The following is a 17,034-nucleotide window of genomic DNA, read 5'->3' as shown; positions in this document are numbered from 1 at the left end:
CCCCGCGGCCATGACGGCTCCGCCGCCGTGATGCCATGGCGCCTCTGCCGCCGTGACGCCTCCTCTGCTGCGACACCACTGCCTCCCTCACACAACTACTGTGACACCTCCTCCGCCATGACACCCCGCGGCCATGACGGCTCCGCCGCCGTGATGCCATGGCGCCTCTGCCGCCGTGACGCCTCCTCTGCTGCGACACCACTGCCTCCCTCACACAACTACTGTGACACCTCCTCCGCCATGACACCCCGCGGCCATGACGGCTCCGCCGCCGTGATATGACACCCCACCGCCATGATGCCACGCTGACACCACTGCTACATGACACCACCGCCACTGCAGCACCACCACCGTGACACCGCTGCCACCATGGCACTGCTGCCATGACGCAACCCTAGCAGCACTGCTACCGTGACACCACCATCGCAGCACCGCTGCCATGACGACACCACTGGTGCCCTGGGCACAGCCAGCCTGTTCAGCAGCCCCCACAGCAGCTCCCTCCAGGTCTCTGTGCTCTTGCTGCCTCCAGGCGCTCCTAAGGGGTCGTTGGTGTGAGGAAGGGGCCAGTGCCTTGGACCCGAGGATGAAGGTGGCTCCCTGCCCATTGCTGGGACCAGCAGGGCTCAGTGGTGCTTGACAGCAGCAAAAAAAAAGAACTGCTGGTGCCAGGAGTCATCATGTTCAGCAATTGCACGGTGTCATCACAGTGGAACTGCCTGGTTGTCTGCCCTCACCTCCACTGCACACGTGTATCCTGTCCCCATGCTCCCTAGAGCAAGGCCGTTGTCTCACTTGGAGCATCAGTCATACTTGTAGCTCCACAGAGCAGGCGGCTTCGCAGCATGGACACAGCTAAAGGAGACTATTTCATTTTGCTCAGTCCCACTAGCCCCCACAAATGGATTGCAGAGAACCAGCAAACTGAAAGCAGCAAGCAGAGATCAGTGAAGCCCCGCAGTGAATCCCAAAAGGGCCCAAGTACGTGCTCCCCATTATAGAGAACACAGTCATGCAGCAGCATGCTGGCTGGCAGTATGTGGGGATCCTTGCCAGGCTGCAGCACTCACTCCCACTAGTGCTCAAGAGGAAGCCTTCATGACAAGTTTGCTGATGATACCAAGCTGGAAGGAGTGGCTGATACACCTGAGGGATGTGCTGCCATTCAGAGAGACCTGGACAGGCTGGAGAGCTGGGCGGAGAGGAACCTCCTGAGGTTCAACATGGGCAAGTGCAGAGTCCTGCACCTAGGGAAAAATAACCCTAGGAACCAGTACAAGCTGGGGGCTGACCTGCTGGAGAGCAGCTCTGCAGAGAAGGACCTGGGAGTGCTGGTGGATGACAAGCTGACCATGAGCCAGCAACGTGCCCTTGTGGCCAAGAAGGCCAACAGTATCCTGGGGTGCATTAGGAAGAGTGTTGCCAGCAGGTCGAGAGAGGTGATCGTGCCCCTCTATTCAGCCCTGGTGAGGCCTCATCTCGAGTACTGCGTCCAGTTCTGGGCTCCCCAGTACAAGAGAGACATGGAGCTACTGGAGAGAGTCCACCGTGGGGCTGCGCAGATGATCAGAGGGCTGGAGCACCTGCCCTATGAGGAACGGCTGCGAGAGCTGGGCCTCTTCAGCCTGGGGAAGGGAAGACCGAGGGGGGATCTTACCAATGTGGATAAGGATCTGAAGGGAGGGTGCCAAGGGGACAGGGACAAACTCTTTTCAGTTGTCCCATGTGACAGGACAAGAGGCAATGGACAGAAACTGAAGCACAGGAAGTTCCACCTGAATGTGAGGGGGGATTTCTTAACTGTGAGAGTGACGGAGCACTGGAACAGGTTTCCCAGAGAGGTTGTGGAGTCTCCTTCTCTGGAGATATTCAAAACCCGCCTGGATGCAACCCTGTCTAACATGCTCTAGGTGACCCTGCTTGAGCAGGGAGATTGGACTGGATGATCTCCAGAGGTCCCTTCCCACCTTACTGATTCTGTGAGAAGGTTCTGGTTAGAGCAAGTTGTTCTGCAAAATATCTGCTAGGTCACCCATGAAAAATGAGTCCCATGGTATGGGGAAAAAAAAAATCCTGTCCTGCATCATGCTTTGGTTCGCTCTTCCATCTCTCTGATGCAATACAGTATTCAGGAGTCAGGTTGCAGATCCTTCAAGAGCGCCTGCTTAACAGCAGTTAGGAGAGCCTCTGGTCCCTTGGGGAGAAAGCAGCTGGCCTTCAGCTACAGTGTTTGCACTGCTAGCGGCCAGGATATCAGCAGGGTTGCCAGGGGTATCTCCTGTACATGCAGGCTGCCATGCTGATAAGGGCCTGGGCTGGGGCAGGTTGTGCAGGAGTCCTGCAGGCTCCCCTGCCAATTTGCCAGCAGAGTGACTGCTGGCAAAATAGATCCGCTGCTCTTCACTTTCCTCCTCCTTTCCCCCCTGCAGAGGCTGGGTGACAGGGCACCAGTGGCATTCAGAACAAGGTGCCTCACTAGGCCTCTGTAGATAACATGATCATGCCTTTAAGTGCTATGAGGAGCAGTTGTCCATTCAGAAGCTTTGACTGAGCACAGAACTGTATTCCTTTCTCAGACCTGCTGGACAGTAGGGAAACAAGTCCAGCTGAGATTAGAAATGAAGGAGACACTGAGCAAAGCGTGTAGCTGCCATTATTAGAACATAGCTGCACAGGGCTGTGCATGCACAGGTACGTCCGACTGCTGGCTTGAGGGATTGGTGGTTGCCAGAAAAGAGATCCTGCTTTGATGCTTGGGCCCCTTGAAGCCTGACTATGCCCCACAAGCAAGAGAGCATTTGGGAGCCATTATTCAGAGTAAAACCGCTTCATTACCCTGCTGGGGCACTCTACAAGTGAAGCAGTGCTCTTTGCTGAAAGGACCAGACTGAATCAAGGCAGATCTTGCCAGAAAACCCTTATCTGACATCTTGGCAGAGGCAGGTCTAACCAGCATCAAAGGGAAATGGCTTTTCCATTGCCAGCAGGTCTGTGGGGCTCCAGGCAGTGAGCTGCTCTTCCACCTCAGCAGAGTTGCCTCACATCAGCTGAGTGACTGGGGCCCATCCGCGGTGCCACGCTACACGGTATGTTTGCTCAGCTGCTCAGGCAAGACAGACTATGCTAGCTAAGATCTTGCTGGTGTTGCGTCTCTCTCTTTTTTGGTGCTGGCTAGCTCTACACAAGGGGGCATCTTCACTGTTGAATGCAGCATCCTTTTGCCTGCCAAGTTTTTTTTTAGTTGCTTGGGGTCATTACAGCTTCTCAAGTGGTTTGAGGTAAACTTTGCCATGACTTTCTCCATAATCTGAACCAGAAAGAGATGGTGAATATAAAAAGAGCTATCCTGGGCCACACCAAGGATCCATCTAGTACAGATGCCACAAGCAGGACCTAGAGAAGAGTTAAGAGCAGGGCAAGCGCATATATACTTCATAATTGGCTTGGAAGTCCAAGGCTAGATAGCAAGAGGGTGAGGAAGAACTCTAGTAGTGTTTATCTGATTTCTCCACATGTATTTCCAAGGGTTGGCCTGAAGTTAGGAGGATAAGGAAGAAGCATCCTACTTTACAGTGTTTTCTAACTGGCACAGATCTCCTTGTGACCTTGGTACCAGATCTTTAGCTAGAGCTAGTCACTTCCAACTCAAGAGCTCCACCTCCAATTCTCAATGCTTTGCTTCCACTGGTGAATTTAGGTTCCCACTCCAGACAAAGCCAGGGAACAGGCATGAGAGTCTCCCTGTCAGATAGGCAGAGGAATAACAGAGCTGGGAAAGAAACTGTCAAGGGTTCTGGGACCATCAGTACCAGCCACACTGGCTTTCACAAGCCAAGTGCCTCTCCTTTCCGACCTTTATCCTGAGCATTGCTTTGACCTGTGTGCTTTTCGCCCTGCCTCACATCCAACCTTCATGTCTTCCATAGTTAAGATTTGCCACCTTGCACCTGCCTCTTCTATACTGTCCGCCCCTGGCAAATGGAGTCCATCTTCCTCATTGCACTTCATGGTGCTGCTACAAATACCTGTTTTCCTTCCCCACACTGATCTTTTTTTTTCAACTTCTTTTTTAACAGGTATCTCTGACAGCTGTCATCCTGCCCTCCCCAGGCAGAGCAAACAAGCCTCATCATCATGTCGATGCCTTGTTCACTATCAACACATCATTCCCATCTTCAACTAGCTCTTGCTACTAGACTGTCATGCACTTTAGTAAGGTTCAGCTCAAAACTTCCTCCTATCCTTCACCCTTTTGGCACTCCAAGAAGAGAACTGCAATTCTCTTGCTTTTTACAAACCCCTTTAAATACCCCTGTGCTCCAATGTCTACAAAAAAGAAAGACAGGTGGGGCACTGTCTGCCTTGTGTGGGCACAGTATGTTTCTTCTGATGTCTCACTCCCTCATGGGACTATAAACTGGGCAGAGCATCATTTGAACTCCATACTTGGAGGTCATTTCCACAGTAGTTCCAGGCCCATAATGAGGGCTCTCAAGCACTATTAGTGTGTTCACTAACAAACTCTCCTCTTTCTTTCAGCCTCAACTCTTCCAAGCTGTCTTTTGAACAGACACTTGTGAAACCCTGCCACACTTGAGGAGCTGCAGTTCTGCTTTTCAAGGCAGCTATTATGTCAGAGGGATCAAGTCATTATTCAGCTGCTGCAATACAAACAGCCACCTAACTAGAAAAGCAGCCCAGGTCACTGTTACTCAAATTTGGATCCTGGGTTTATGAAGCGTATCTCCTGGAAAGGGACGAGGCTTGGAAACAACAATCAGTGAAAAATGGATTCACCCTACCACTGTGTCCTGCTCAGTCCATGAGCAGAGCTGTGCATACCTTGGACTGCTTGTGCCTGTGAACAGCCACTGGCTTGGCTGCCAGGAGGGAGAGCCATGCTCTCGCAGCCATCTCAAGGACAGCAGGAGAAAGGGAGAGCGGAGCTGTGGGTCCATTGGCCAAGGCAGAGCTTCCACTACAGCTGCATGGCTGGGGCATCTACTGCCATCCTCACCAGGGAATTTTTTTGCTGCAGCCTAACAGAGCAGCAGAAGCACTCACAGGACAGCAGCCACTGCACGAAAGCAAAGGGTGAATTGGACACAAACCGAGCCAGTTATCGTGAAGCTGGTACCACATTCTGGAGAGAACACACAGGGCAAATCACCACTGTAGCTCCTAAGGCACTTGAGCTGCAGCAGGTCACAGTAGTCCTCTTCCATGCCCCTCCCCAGGCTTTGCACCTAGTCACTGCCACCATCACAGGAATGATCTAACAGAAATACCAACGTCCCAAATTTGGAAAGACTTGCCTGAGAGTTGAAGATTGCATCAGACAGGATCTAACCCTGATGCCAACTGCCCACAGATCGACCGTTAGGGGCCAGAACAAGGAGGGCTTTTGTTCCTTTTATCAGCTCCTCTGGCTTGCCGCTGACAAGGCAGAGGGTGATACGTGCTCAGAGTCTGGGCTCTTGCGCTTTCACATCCTCACATCACAGGAGGGACACAGGAACCTACCAGCACGGCACATTCTAGAACAGGAAGGAACACATGCACCTTCTGGGAGTAGGCTAAATAGGGGCTGATGGCACTTTTCCAACTGCTCCTCAGTTGTGTGTGGAGACAGTTCCCACCCTGCTAAGGAGACTTCACTTTAGCCCTTCTTGTGGTTTCTGCAAGTTGTACCACGTCCTTCAGCTGCAGCATCTGGTAAGTGCAGCAGCTTTCATGAGACTTCTGAGAAGAAGAAAGGGAGCCTTTGCTATTAGCACACGAAGTTTCCTCTTGTATTCAAGGTTCAGAGTGCCTTTGCAGGGTAAATCTTTTAGTCTGGGAGCAGGGTTTAACCATCTCCTCTCTACAGCTTCTCCAACTACAGATTATTTAAAGAGCTTTCCATGGCTACAGTTGTTTCTTATCCTTAAAACAAACATGCTGCATGCTTTGTAAACATCTGCAGGCTCTTATCACACATCACCTCTCCTAAATTCCGTTCTGCCTCCTATTGCCTTTTTTATTGTTCTCAACTGCAGAGTAATCTCATTTTGTGCTTGCATGCTGGCGTAGGCATGAAAGAAGTGGGCTAGCACTCAGAAGCTGTCTGCTTTTAACTGGCACATTACCCTCGACTTTATTCTCTCAGAGACTCACCATTTTCTCTCCTCCGCTCCCTTCTCAGTCTTCATACACTGCTGCCCTTTACTGCAGGCCATACAGAAGAGAGTGAACAGCAAAGGTTAGCTCTTGGCACGCAAATCCTCGGGAGCAGCAAAGGGCACACTGCAGCAGGGGCCTCTTGCCTTTCTCCCCTCCAGCAATGACTATCCCTTATCCTCTATTACACTACACAGCGAGGCAGGGATTCTGGTCTTCTCTCCACCCCAGGTGCTTGCAGAGATCTCCTGCTGAAGATCCAGAACAGAACCAGAATGGACAGCAGACAGTCAGTTCAAAGTTTTTTATTTAACTGTCATAAAAGGAGAAGCAGACAATGATTCCAAACCTGTTAACTGGGTCTAGGATTTACAGACAATATGCACCAAATCAAATTAACAAAAATCTCTCCAGGGCAGGGCAAGGAAGAGTTAGAGGCAGAGATGTAGCTACGAGAAAACCACGTGTACTTGGTCCCAGTTCTAGTACAACCTCAGTGTGGGAGGATCTGAATAAGGGGGCTGCAGAGCTGGAACATGCCTGTCCAGTCACTAGGGGGTCACAGGCCCCAGAGGGCTGCTTCGCCCCACTGCCATGTCAGTGCGGCCTTGGGGGTGGCAGGCTGGAGTGCTGCAAGGGGTCTGCTCTGGGCACCAGGGAGGAGGGAGTCTAGTGTCAAGGCAATAAATACTGACAGGCCAGGCACAGATTTTAAAAGGCAGAACAGATACATAAGGCATTAACCGCTCTGGAATATTTGTCCATTGCAAGCTCTTTGTTGATCACATCAGGAGAGCAGCTGCAGAAACAGACTAGTCCATCCTCAGCCCAAAAGAGTGAGGAGGGCTGGTGCTCCCCTGGTATTTCAGTGCTTTGCAGTTACTTAGGCTGCAACAAGCAGTCTGAAGTGATGGCAACACTGGTGACTCCCGCACCTACCTGCCTTGCAACCCCCTCCATGCCTTGAAGGCGCCGGGGCTGCCCAGAGAGTTCGGAGCTCTACATAAACAGGACCAGGGGTTCTGCCAGGCCAGCTCTCTGGACACTGGAGGGATGGCTTGGGGAAGGGGCTGGGTGTCATCCAGGATGGCACATCACCCTCCCCTTGGGAGATGTCCAGTCTCGGGTGAAGAGTGGACCAGCAGCAATGTGGGGAGTTGTGAATCATTCCTAATAACCGATGAGGGGGCGTGACCAAGATGAGTGCCATGCCAACAGACACGGGGCGGGTGAGGGGCATTTAAAAAGTGTAACAAGGGCAGGGCCCCCTCCCTAGAGGATACATGTTACACATTAAGGCATCATGGTTACAGGGAACATCCACAAATGAAGCTGCCAGTGTTCCCAGGACACTGGGTGGAAGGGGCAGGCCAGACATGATTTTAGCCAACAGATTCAATGGCTGCCTGGCATCAAAGTTCCTCAGCCACCTGGAGGCAATAGCTACCCTGAGCTGCGCACAGGAAAGTTAACAACATCCTCTGATCTGCTTCCTACACAGAATACAGGAGTCTCTCCCCTTCAGCACCTACCAGAATAAAGGAAGGTGAGAAGCAGCTAAGGGCTGGGCAAAGGAGCAAGCACTCCGACCTCCGTGCTGGGACATCATGGCCCTGGGATGGGCAGCTGAAGGTCAGATGCAGACAGCATGGTTTGGTCAATTCTCTTCGGTGATTCTCTGGGGAGGGGGCACATTCCAAAACTGAGCTCTCTGGACAACTTAAAATGGGGTGTGGGGGTAATAAAAGGGAAGAGGGTTCCAATGTCAGCACTTTGGTACAGGGAGGGGTTTCTACGGTAGCCACTGTCTGATTCGTGCTCTCTGGGGATTGGCCTTGGGAAGGGCTAGTCCTTCCAATCCTTCTTAATGGTCAGGTTCCACTCCCAGGACAGATGGTCAGTCTTATCATCGTCTGTGAATTTGGATTTGATGTTGTAGCTGCCCCGGGCCAGCATGCCCTTAGGAGCTTCTTCCATGGGGGTCAGAAACTCGTACTCTTCTGCTCGGGGGCCATAGCTCCCAACCATGTATTCAGTCTTGTCAACTAGAAGGAGAAAGAGATGGATGGAAACTGTAAGAGCCTCTCCTGCATTTGCGGCAAGGCTAAAGCATATGAAAGGTCTGTTACTGCTACAACAATCCAAAGAAACACACAGAAGCTGTGAAAACCACGATGTCCCCTACATTAACAGCTTCACTCATTCCAGAAACTGTTCCTTCAATGGGATGTAAGACTCCCACACTAGCACTGCTGCCCACACAGAAGTGATCTGTTCGCTTCTGAACTCCAGCAGTGACTACACATCAAGTGCAGAGGTTCAGATGCAACCAGGACTACAGGTTGCCACACTGTAGCAGGCCCAAAACAGCTTTCACATTCCCACAGGCTCAGAGGCATGACAAGCATGCTTCCAACTAAAGCCTGTCTCTTCCCATTAGCAACTGTTGGGACACTAGTGGCCAAGTTCCTATCACAGTACAGGAGAAAGTCCTCACACAAAGCAGTACCTGAGTCATAGTAGAAGCACTTACTTTTCACTCCTTTTCGGAACGTGTGCTGAATATACTTCAACCCTGACACAATCTCCCTGTTCACCTGCAGGGAGACAAGCAAGGACTGTAGAAAACAGAGGGATCCTACACACAGCCCTACCCACAGTAGGAGACAATTTCCTTCCTCACACCATAGTTTTGGGGGCTAAGGCATTCCCTGTGCTGGGATTGCAACAATCAGATGTTCCAAAGTTCATTGATTCTTCAGTTTTCAGATCTAAATTCTTACCCTAAAGGAGATTTTTATCCGGTATTCCACACCCTCCTTCAGCACAAATGCTTGCTTTTTGTAGCTCTCCAGGTCACCTGAAAAGAAAGGAGAGGGTTGCTCAGAATCCAATGGATGGATCAACTTGCAAGAGGTCATTACAACAGGATCTGCAATAGCAGGGGACTGGACTGGACCCTTACTGGCAGTACCAAAGTTTATCCTTCCATTTTTGCAAGTCAGGACCTCCCTTGCTACCTTTCCCGAGCTACCTGAGGCAGGCAGATGATACTGTGTGAAAGGACTACACTATCACACAGCAACACAGTTAACTCAAGGATGCCCCTTTGTAAACAGGTGCGCCAAGGCTGTCACCATCTCAAAGCTGCCACTGGTGTGGTTGTGCAGGCTGGAGGACAGCTGGCTCCCCCAACTGGCAATTTACACATCTACAAAGCTAGGGCCAGGCAACCTAGTGGAAGCAGAAAGGCCTTTTTGCTGAGGTAGCCACCAGCCACTAGGCTTAAAGCACTGGAATCCTTTGGTGGCCTGGGCACCTTACACTGCAGCCAGGAAAGAGGCATTTCTGACATATAAGAAAGCTGCTCACTACTCCCATCAGTGCTCTTGTAGGACCTTCTGAAGGACGCTGCATCAAGTCAGCTTTGACTTGGAAGATGGGCTGGTATTCCTCCCTTGCTCACCTGTCAGGTCCAGCTCCAGAGGGCCAGGAGCAGTAGCACAGACCAAAGTTAGTTTGGTCACCACCACATTTGGAGCATTAGGATCTAGGAGACAAACAAAAGAGCTATTAAACACCCATCCCCAGTGCCAACCCATGCAACTCCTCACCTTTCCTTCCAGGGCAGTCTCTGAAAAAGCAAGGAAACCACTGAGGACAACACTCACCTCAGCAGAGGTCTGGGCTCTCCCTTGCATTATGTCCAGCACACAGTCCCTCCCAGAACAGCTCCCTCTAGATGGAAGGAGGATGCAATTCCCCCCGCCCAAATCCCATTGCTTTATTCATAGGGCCACAGATCCAGCACTGGGGGAGCATAGACATGTGCCTTTAAGCTCCTGGCTGCAGTCATGCCCAAATGCAGAGACCTGGGAAGAGAGCAGATCCCTGACAGGAGCAGGGACAAAGCTGGAGGTCACAGGTGGAGCTGTGGCTCTCATGAGCCCTAGGGCTCACCTGCAGTCACAGTGACAGCACCAAGCAGCGCCTCCTTGTACTTGCGCAGACTCTCATCATCCTTGTCCAGCTCCTGGATCTCCTGGATGCTCTTCTGGGCAGGTGGCTTATAGTTGACTGAGTGTTCATCCTCCTCATTCTCAGCTGCAATCTGAGCCAGCTGTTCTGCTGTCGGCTCCTGCTCTGCCATCTCCACGAACGCAAGTTACACTGAAGTGGGGAGGAGAAGTATAACTGCATCTGCCTACTCCAAAAGCACAGGCCTCTTCCCAGCAGCACAATTCTGTACAAATTGGGCGCCCCCACGACTGCTGCACCCCAGTTCCACAGGCTCCCTCTCATACTTAGGCCTTCACAGGCTGTCCCCAGAGGGACCTTCAAGGGTACATGTTTGCCAGGGGCTCCTACCCCACTGTGCATGCAAATTTCCTCCAGCAGATCAGGTCTCATAAGCAGCCCATTCAGGCCCATGCAAGAGACTGGGAAAAATTCAACCTCCATGCTTTGTTCATAGAAGAGGTAAATAGCCTAAGCCAGAGAGAAAACACTCCCCTCCACCAAAACAACTGGGTGAAGCTTTCACTCATAACAGACCTGAGCTCAGAATAAACCCCACAGTTCTGCTTCTCTACAACATACAATTCCAGCTAAGAATAGGCATCTGCCCCACCACTGGCCCAAACTCAGAAGCCTCTGCTACAGTCTGGTGGCTTATAGCTTGTAATTCAGATCAATCTATTTTGTGCTGGATGCTTCTGAGGAGTGGAATGAGGCACCTGGCTCAGCTGATCTCCTGTTCAGACCTTTCCAAAGATCTGTATCACACTAGGCCAATGAAACACAGTTAATAGATTAAAAACATTTGTGTAGTTTGGCTCAGCTGTTCAAGTCCCCAGATGCACTCTAACGAGGGAAAAAGCAGCTGCACACAAAGGGCTGGTGAAAGGTGATGCCAATACCCCATTAAAAACCCAAGTTAAAGCCAATGATATTCCTGAATAACTCTTCATATTCCATGGTGCACACTGTCCTAAGGGTGATCCTATGCCAATACTAACTTGGACTGCTCCACAGACTTCAAGAACTCCTTCGATAGTAACAGCTTTTGAAAGGCTTTTGGTATAAGCACATCTTTCACAAGTGATATTTTTACCATTACCTAACATTCCCCTATCCTGTTCGATATTCCTACCTTGAATTTTGCATCAGTATACACAACTCAGAAGAGACTGCAAAACTGCACTCTCTGTTCTTGCATCTAGCTTTCAAATAAAGCAAAAGCAATCACTACGCATACAACATGCATGCTGTACACTTAAATGCTAGCTTACGATCTAGACACACATCCACAAAACACAAAGATACATCTAGAAATGACATGTTAACGAAAAGCTAGGTCAACAACTACAGCCTGTCATACAGGTCACGCTAACTAAGCTAACCATCACCTTTGAACTAACTGACATAATAAAACAGTTCAATTATTCCTTTTCTGTCCAATGTGCCAACCAGAGGAGGAAAGAAAAATCTTAGGGCTGACATTAATCACACACAGTTTATAGAGCACATTTTACAGTGACGCAAGGCAAGTTATGCAGACGCTGGAGCCAGTCTGACTCCATCTCCAGTTTGAGCCCAGCAACAGTTGTAACAGCAGAAGGGTGGAGATGCCATCTGGACTGCACTAATATTTTTAACCATAAGTTTTATGAACATTTTGTTGGAGAATGAGACAAAGGAGACAAATTCTACTGTGGAAAGTGAAGCTTTTCTCATCTCCACTACAAGAGAAGACTACAGCAGACCCATCGGCAAATATTCAAAAGGAAAAAAAAAAACCACTCCATCTGCCAAGATCTTTGGGTTAAGCACTGGTGTCAACTTCAAGGGAGCGTGCAGTCAATGCCTGCAAAAGGGGCACTGCTTCTCACCCACTGCCAGACCTGGAGCACAGATTTTCTGACTTACCCTGGGCTGGCCCTGCTTTCCTTGGAGAGGGTGACATGCCTCTTCTGGTATACTGAAGATAGGATACTTGTAATGGATGTAATTGATATTTCTGTGTTTTAAAGCTTGACAGCATCACAGAATAGTTGAGATTGGAAGGGACCTGTGGAGATCATCTGGTTCACCCCTGCCTGCTCAAGCAGGGTCAACTAAAGCAGGTCACCAAGGTCTGTGTTTCGTTGGGTTTTCATTGTCTCCAAGGACGGAGATTCACAACTTGCCCACCCAGCTTCAGAGTAGAGTGTTTTCTTGTGCTCAGGTGCAATTTCCTGTGTCTCAGTTTGTGCGCTTTGACTAAGACCATATCACCAGACAAGGAAATAAAGAAAAAAGATGCAACATACTTGGGGTTATTTAAAAGGGCTTTGGCCTTGGATGGGTGCAAGCACATCTGTGCAGAGGAGCTCTTCCCATTATCCCTCTGCACTTTTAACACCCAACAGTCACCTGCATCAACCTGTACATTTTACGGTGAGCAGCTGGCTTTTCTGCACAGGACTGTTCAATATTCTTGCACTGAGTAACATAGAATTTTACATTCAAAAGGTCACTTAATCCTGTCATATATGCAATGCTGATATGCCCATGTCAAACCCGGTCACTTGCTTTGGACTAGTCTCCAGAAATACCTCCAGCTTTGAAGACTCCCAGAGGTGGCGAGCACACAGTCACTCAAGCATCCATTCTAATGCTTAATCTCCCTGTAACAGTCCTTTGCCTTGCCTTCTAGCTAGATTTCACCTGCCAAATGCTACAGCTTGTCCTTTCTCCATACACTGAAGAACTCATGGACTTTCCTCCTCCAACATCTGTAGCTTTCAGGAAATAGAAGTGACTGACTTTCAGTGAGAGCCTGGAAAAACAGAAGTCTCAAGTCACTGATTTCTACTGACCCCTAAACACACTGTACCTGAGCCCCTTTTGAAAAGGATGCATATAAAAAACAGATGCCGTGCTCCAAATTCACCTCTCCGAAGCCAAACACATGGCAGACAATCCACCAATATCTACACAACAGAGACACTACTGGGAATCCTTCCGCAGCACTATGGTAGCATTCACAGGTGCTTATTATTCTGTATTGTCCTTCAATTTTCAGACTAAGCAGAGACAACTAACAGCCTTCCTGGTCTGTCACTTGCAAGTGATGACCAGCAAGAGTCAGCCAGACAGCCTCTCCTGTAACTACCAAAGGTCGCCAGAGCCACTACTATGCAAACAGCTGATGACTGACGCGCCAGGTTACACAGAGCAGCTCCAGACTACAGTACAGTTCACTCCAACAGTAGGGTCAGGTCTGGAAGACAGCTGTGCTCTGCACAGAAGCAGCCTTCGGTTTTAAACATTACTGAAGAAGAGCAACTGATTTCTAGGCTCAGGGATCCTGCCTTGATCAGAGTTAAGAAATGCATTACTTGTCTCACCCAAGCACAGAGCTACCATTTGCTGTATATTGACCTTGAGATACAGCAGATGGGGCAACAGTTTTCTCCTACACATCACTAGCACCCAAAATTCATCAGCTCCGTTACAGTAACCCTCCCTACAGATTTTCAGCAACAACTGTGCCTTAGATGGCACAGAAAAAAGATAGTCTCTCAGTTGCTTTCCTCTGCCTCTAATCTTAATTCTATGACCAAAAACTAAGTAAACCATCATGACTTGCACAGATTAATTAAGAATCACCCCAGCCCCCACACAATCTTAAAAAAAACACGGCAGTCCACCAAAATCAGAAACTAGCTCGTCAAATTAAACCAGTCACCTGAAAAGGCAAGAGATGTTACAAGCAGCAGCTTTGGCCAAGGCACGATCCAGCTCTCTAAGGAAGCACTGGAAAAATATTACTTCAGCTCTTCCAACAAGCTTTCTCAAATGCAACAGTAAGGAGAGAAACATCGTTGATCGGGTTGTGTCAAAGCCATGCTGCTGCCAAGCTCCAGAGAAGCAGGCTTGTGTGACCCTGGCCGGATGTAAGGGTCAAGAGACACACTGCAATACACCCAACTGGGAGCCGGGCTTCAGCAGGCAGCCTCCTCCCAGCACAGCACTGCGTTTCATAACCTCAGGTCACAGTTCCTTGGCTACTTCTTCAAACACTGAGCCAGAAAGGAAGGAGACTCCCAACAGCATAAAACTTTTCCAAGCTCCTCAACCTCGCCCCTTCAGGCACCTAAGACAAAGCATTTCTTAAAGCTCAGAATTGGTAAAATAGAGCTTTTCCAGGTACATGAAAGACCAGCGATCAGACTGTCAGACAAAACAAAGCCAAAGGATTCAATTGTATCTCAGCTCCCAGGAGAGAAGTGCACTCACATATCCTACTCACACACTGCTGCAAGCTGCAGCAAGAATGCAGCACTGACATGTAGAGTTTGCTTCAGCAGAGGCAATAACTAAGGTGAAGGGACCTGCAATCTCAGTTCCTTCAAAGGGCTCAGCTCCTCCTTAACCAAAGCCATTCTGATACGCTGCTGACCTGCAACTGGATGTGGGTAACCTTTGTTAACTCAAGAGGTCAAACCTAAGGCATTGCTCTGAGGTGCTTAGAATGGAATTCCTGTTCAGCCTGTTTTAAGACTTATGAGATGCTCACCTGCCCTTCAGTATCAATGGCTCTCTGCATCTTGAAACACAACTGACTCATAGTACATTAGCAGCTCCTTGGAGGCCTGCTATTCTGGAACAGACAGCTTATACCTGCTGGGAACTGTACTAGCCACCAATGGGAAAGGGGGTGCCTAGCCTGCTCTCGGCCTGAAAGCAAATTACAATGAACAGGCTCCAGGACAGCCCTAGATGCTTCTCAGATCTTTGAAGATCTCAGAAGCCTGCTAGAAGACAGCAGAAAACTGAATCATTTCCCACCACAGAATTCTTACTCAGCAGCCTTCACTGCTCCCTTAAGTCAGCAGTTTCTCCTGGATTCTCTTGGTATTTGTACAGTGCAACAGCAAATAGCTAGCAGCACTCCATACAAGAGCCCCACCTTCTGCCAACTGGAAAAACTGCTAGGAATATAACCCTGTGTCTGTTTTCAGATGGGCAATGGTAAATATTGACTTCTTCATACGCCAGGGTCAAGATCCCAAGGCACTAGTGAAACAAAAGTTAGACTGAGTCCTTCAAATGAGCTTATAGGCTTGGGATGTCCCTCAGGCTACAGTGCAGCCACCACCACACAGCAGTGCCAATTCAAGCAGCCCCCACCCTTCCTTCATTCCTTGTGCAGAGAAAAGCTTGTACGGCCACACAGTGAAGTCAGTTGGCAACTGATTCAGTTAATAACCATTTCTGCGAGATCAGATTCTCGCCAGATCAGTTGACTGATCTGGTTCACTATGCAGCTGCAAAAGCTGTTATGCTGTGAAAACAAGGAGCAAAAACTGCTTAAACCAGTTCAAGTGGCACTGCTGCTCCACATGCATAATGACAGCTTGAGAGGCTGAATCAGAAATAAATTGGGCTCAGCTCTGTTCCTATGGCAGCAGTACAGGAGGGAGGGTACATCAACCGGCAAAAAAGGAAATAATGATTCACCCTTACTTCCCAGAAGCTGCGTCCTGCCCTCTGACAACAATACCCACAGGAATTCGGAGGCAGAGGGAAATTCAGATAATGCTGCTGCACCAAGTCACTTTGTAAGAGCATCCCAATGAATTCTAATCTCATCTGGGGACTAATCCTCACCATTAGGACAAAGCTCTGGAATGAAGAACTCTGCAACAGCCTGCTGCCTTTCAGGTACTTTGCAGTTTGAATATGCATTTTTTGTGTGTGTGTATGACCTAGCCCTAAATTGCAGTTCAGATAATATACTACCCTGCAACAGAAAAACCAAAGTAGCTAGCAGATTATTTCATACAGCCTCATAATTAAAAAAAAATTAAAAAATCTTGCTTTCCTGCATGTAGAATGCAAACAAGTTACCATGGGAAAGCATGCTGCAGCCTGGCTGCAGCCATGTGTTAACAGCAATGTAATGCAGACACTGTCAGGAGCATGATCAACTTGTAAAAATTGCAAATTGCTTCCTTGATTGAACACTATGATGGAACGGCCTCTGCTCAGCTGTTCCAGTACAAGAATAGCTGCACTGCAAGAGCTCTGGGGAAAACAGCATTCAGGACAAGACCTGAAACTCTCAAGGCAACAATACAGTTGCTTAGTGAAATCAAGAATTCTTCTCATTTTAGAAAAGGAAGTTACAACTTTTATACTTATTGCAAATGACCTATTGAGCAAGGGAAGACATCACCATCCCTCCAATGTGGACTTTTATTCAGAAAGGAACAAGGAGATCAGATACCATGCACAAGAACCAGGCCACAGCCTTCATCCACATTTCCCCAGCTGCCCTGAAACGCACCCTGCCTGCAGCATTACAGGGGTAGAAGAGGCTCTTTCATTACTCTAACAGGGAAGGAGATTAGCCCTGAGGAAGTCACTTCCAGGTTCCTCATTTCAAAACTAGGAACCTTTTACAGAAAATCTGTCTGGAGACAAACGGGGGTGCCGGCATCTCCTTGCAAGGCAAAAAGGGACGCGGTTCACGTTCACCGCCGTTCCCAGCACGGCCCAGAGCGGCGGGAGGGCCGAGAGGAGCCGCCGCCGCGAGCGCGGGCCGAGCGGAGGCGCCTGAAAACCTTCCGCTGCCGGAGCCGCGCCGCAGTGAGACCCTGCCAGAAAAGCGCTGCCGCCGCCGCACCCGGGAGGCCGCGCAGGGGCGCCCCGCCCGCCCGCCGAGGCCCTGGCCGCCCCGCCCCGCCCTACCGGCCCTGCTCGCCTCTCCGCGCCGCGCCGACACCGCCGCCGGGATCCGCCCCGCCGTCCGCGCACCCCCGCACTTCCGGGAGACGCCCGTCACTTCCCGTTTTAGGCCACCGAGCGCGGCGCCCCACTTCCGGC

At 49.8% G+C, this 17,034-nt stretch overlaps 1 protein-coding gene across 2 annotated transcripts; it reads right to left on the bottom strand.

Moving 5' to 3' along the window:
- Positions 1–6,448: 6,448 nt before the first annotated feature.
- ARHGDIA (Rho GDP dissociation inhibitor alpha) lies at positions 6,449–16,999 on the bottom strand. 2 transcript variants are annotated; one of them, XM_062591488.1, is made up of 6 exons: positions 16,900–16,999; positions 10,120–10,329; positions 9,626–9,709; positions 8,943–9,019; positions 8,693–8,756; positions 6,449–8,204 (listed from the first exon to the last, which is right to left on the bottom strand). In XM_062591488.1, the coding sequence occupies exons 2-6, from the start codon at positions 10,307–10,309 to the stop codon at positions 8,005–8,007; spliced, it is 615 nt and encodes a 204-aa protein (XP_062447472.1). In that variant the 5' UTR covers positions 10,310–10,329; positions 16,900–16,999; the 3' UTR covers positions 6,449–8,004. The 2 variants fall into 2 exon arrangements, with proteins under 2 accessions (XP_062447472.1, XP_062447473.1); XM_062591489.1 differs by having other exon boundaries at positions 16,913–16,971.
- Positions 17,000–17,034: the final 35 nt, after the last annotated feature.

The sequence above is a fragment of the Rhea pennata genome, chromosome 19, assembly GCF_028389875.1.
Source record: "Rhea pennata isolate bPtePen1 chromosome 19, bPtePen1.pri, whole genome shotgun sequence".
NCBI classification, from domain to species: Eukaryota; Metazoa; Chordata; class Aves; order Rheiformes; family Rheidae; genus Rhea; species Rhea pennata.
This window is presented reverse-complemented; position numbering and strand designations above follow the sequence as displayed.

Excerpts from the sequence above, each read along its gene's own strand:
- ARHGDIA (XM_062591488.1), bottom strand. The coding sequence starts at position 10,309 with ATGGCAGAGCAGGAGCCGACAGCAGAACAGCTGGCTCAGATTGCAGCT. Across the intron at positions 8,757-8,942 it reads GGATAAAAATCTCCTTTAGG|GTGAACAGGGAGATTGTGTC; the intron begins GTAAGAATTTAG and ends GTCTCCCTGCAG. Across the intron at positions 8,205-8,692 it reads GTTCCGAAAAGGAGTGAAAA|TTGACAAGACTGAATACATG; the intron begins GTAAGTGCTTCT and ends TTCTCCTTCTAG.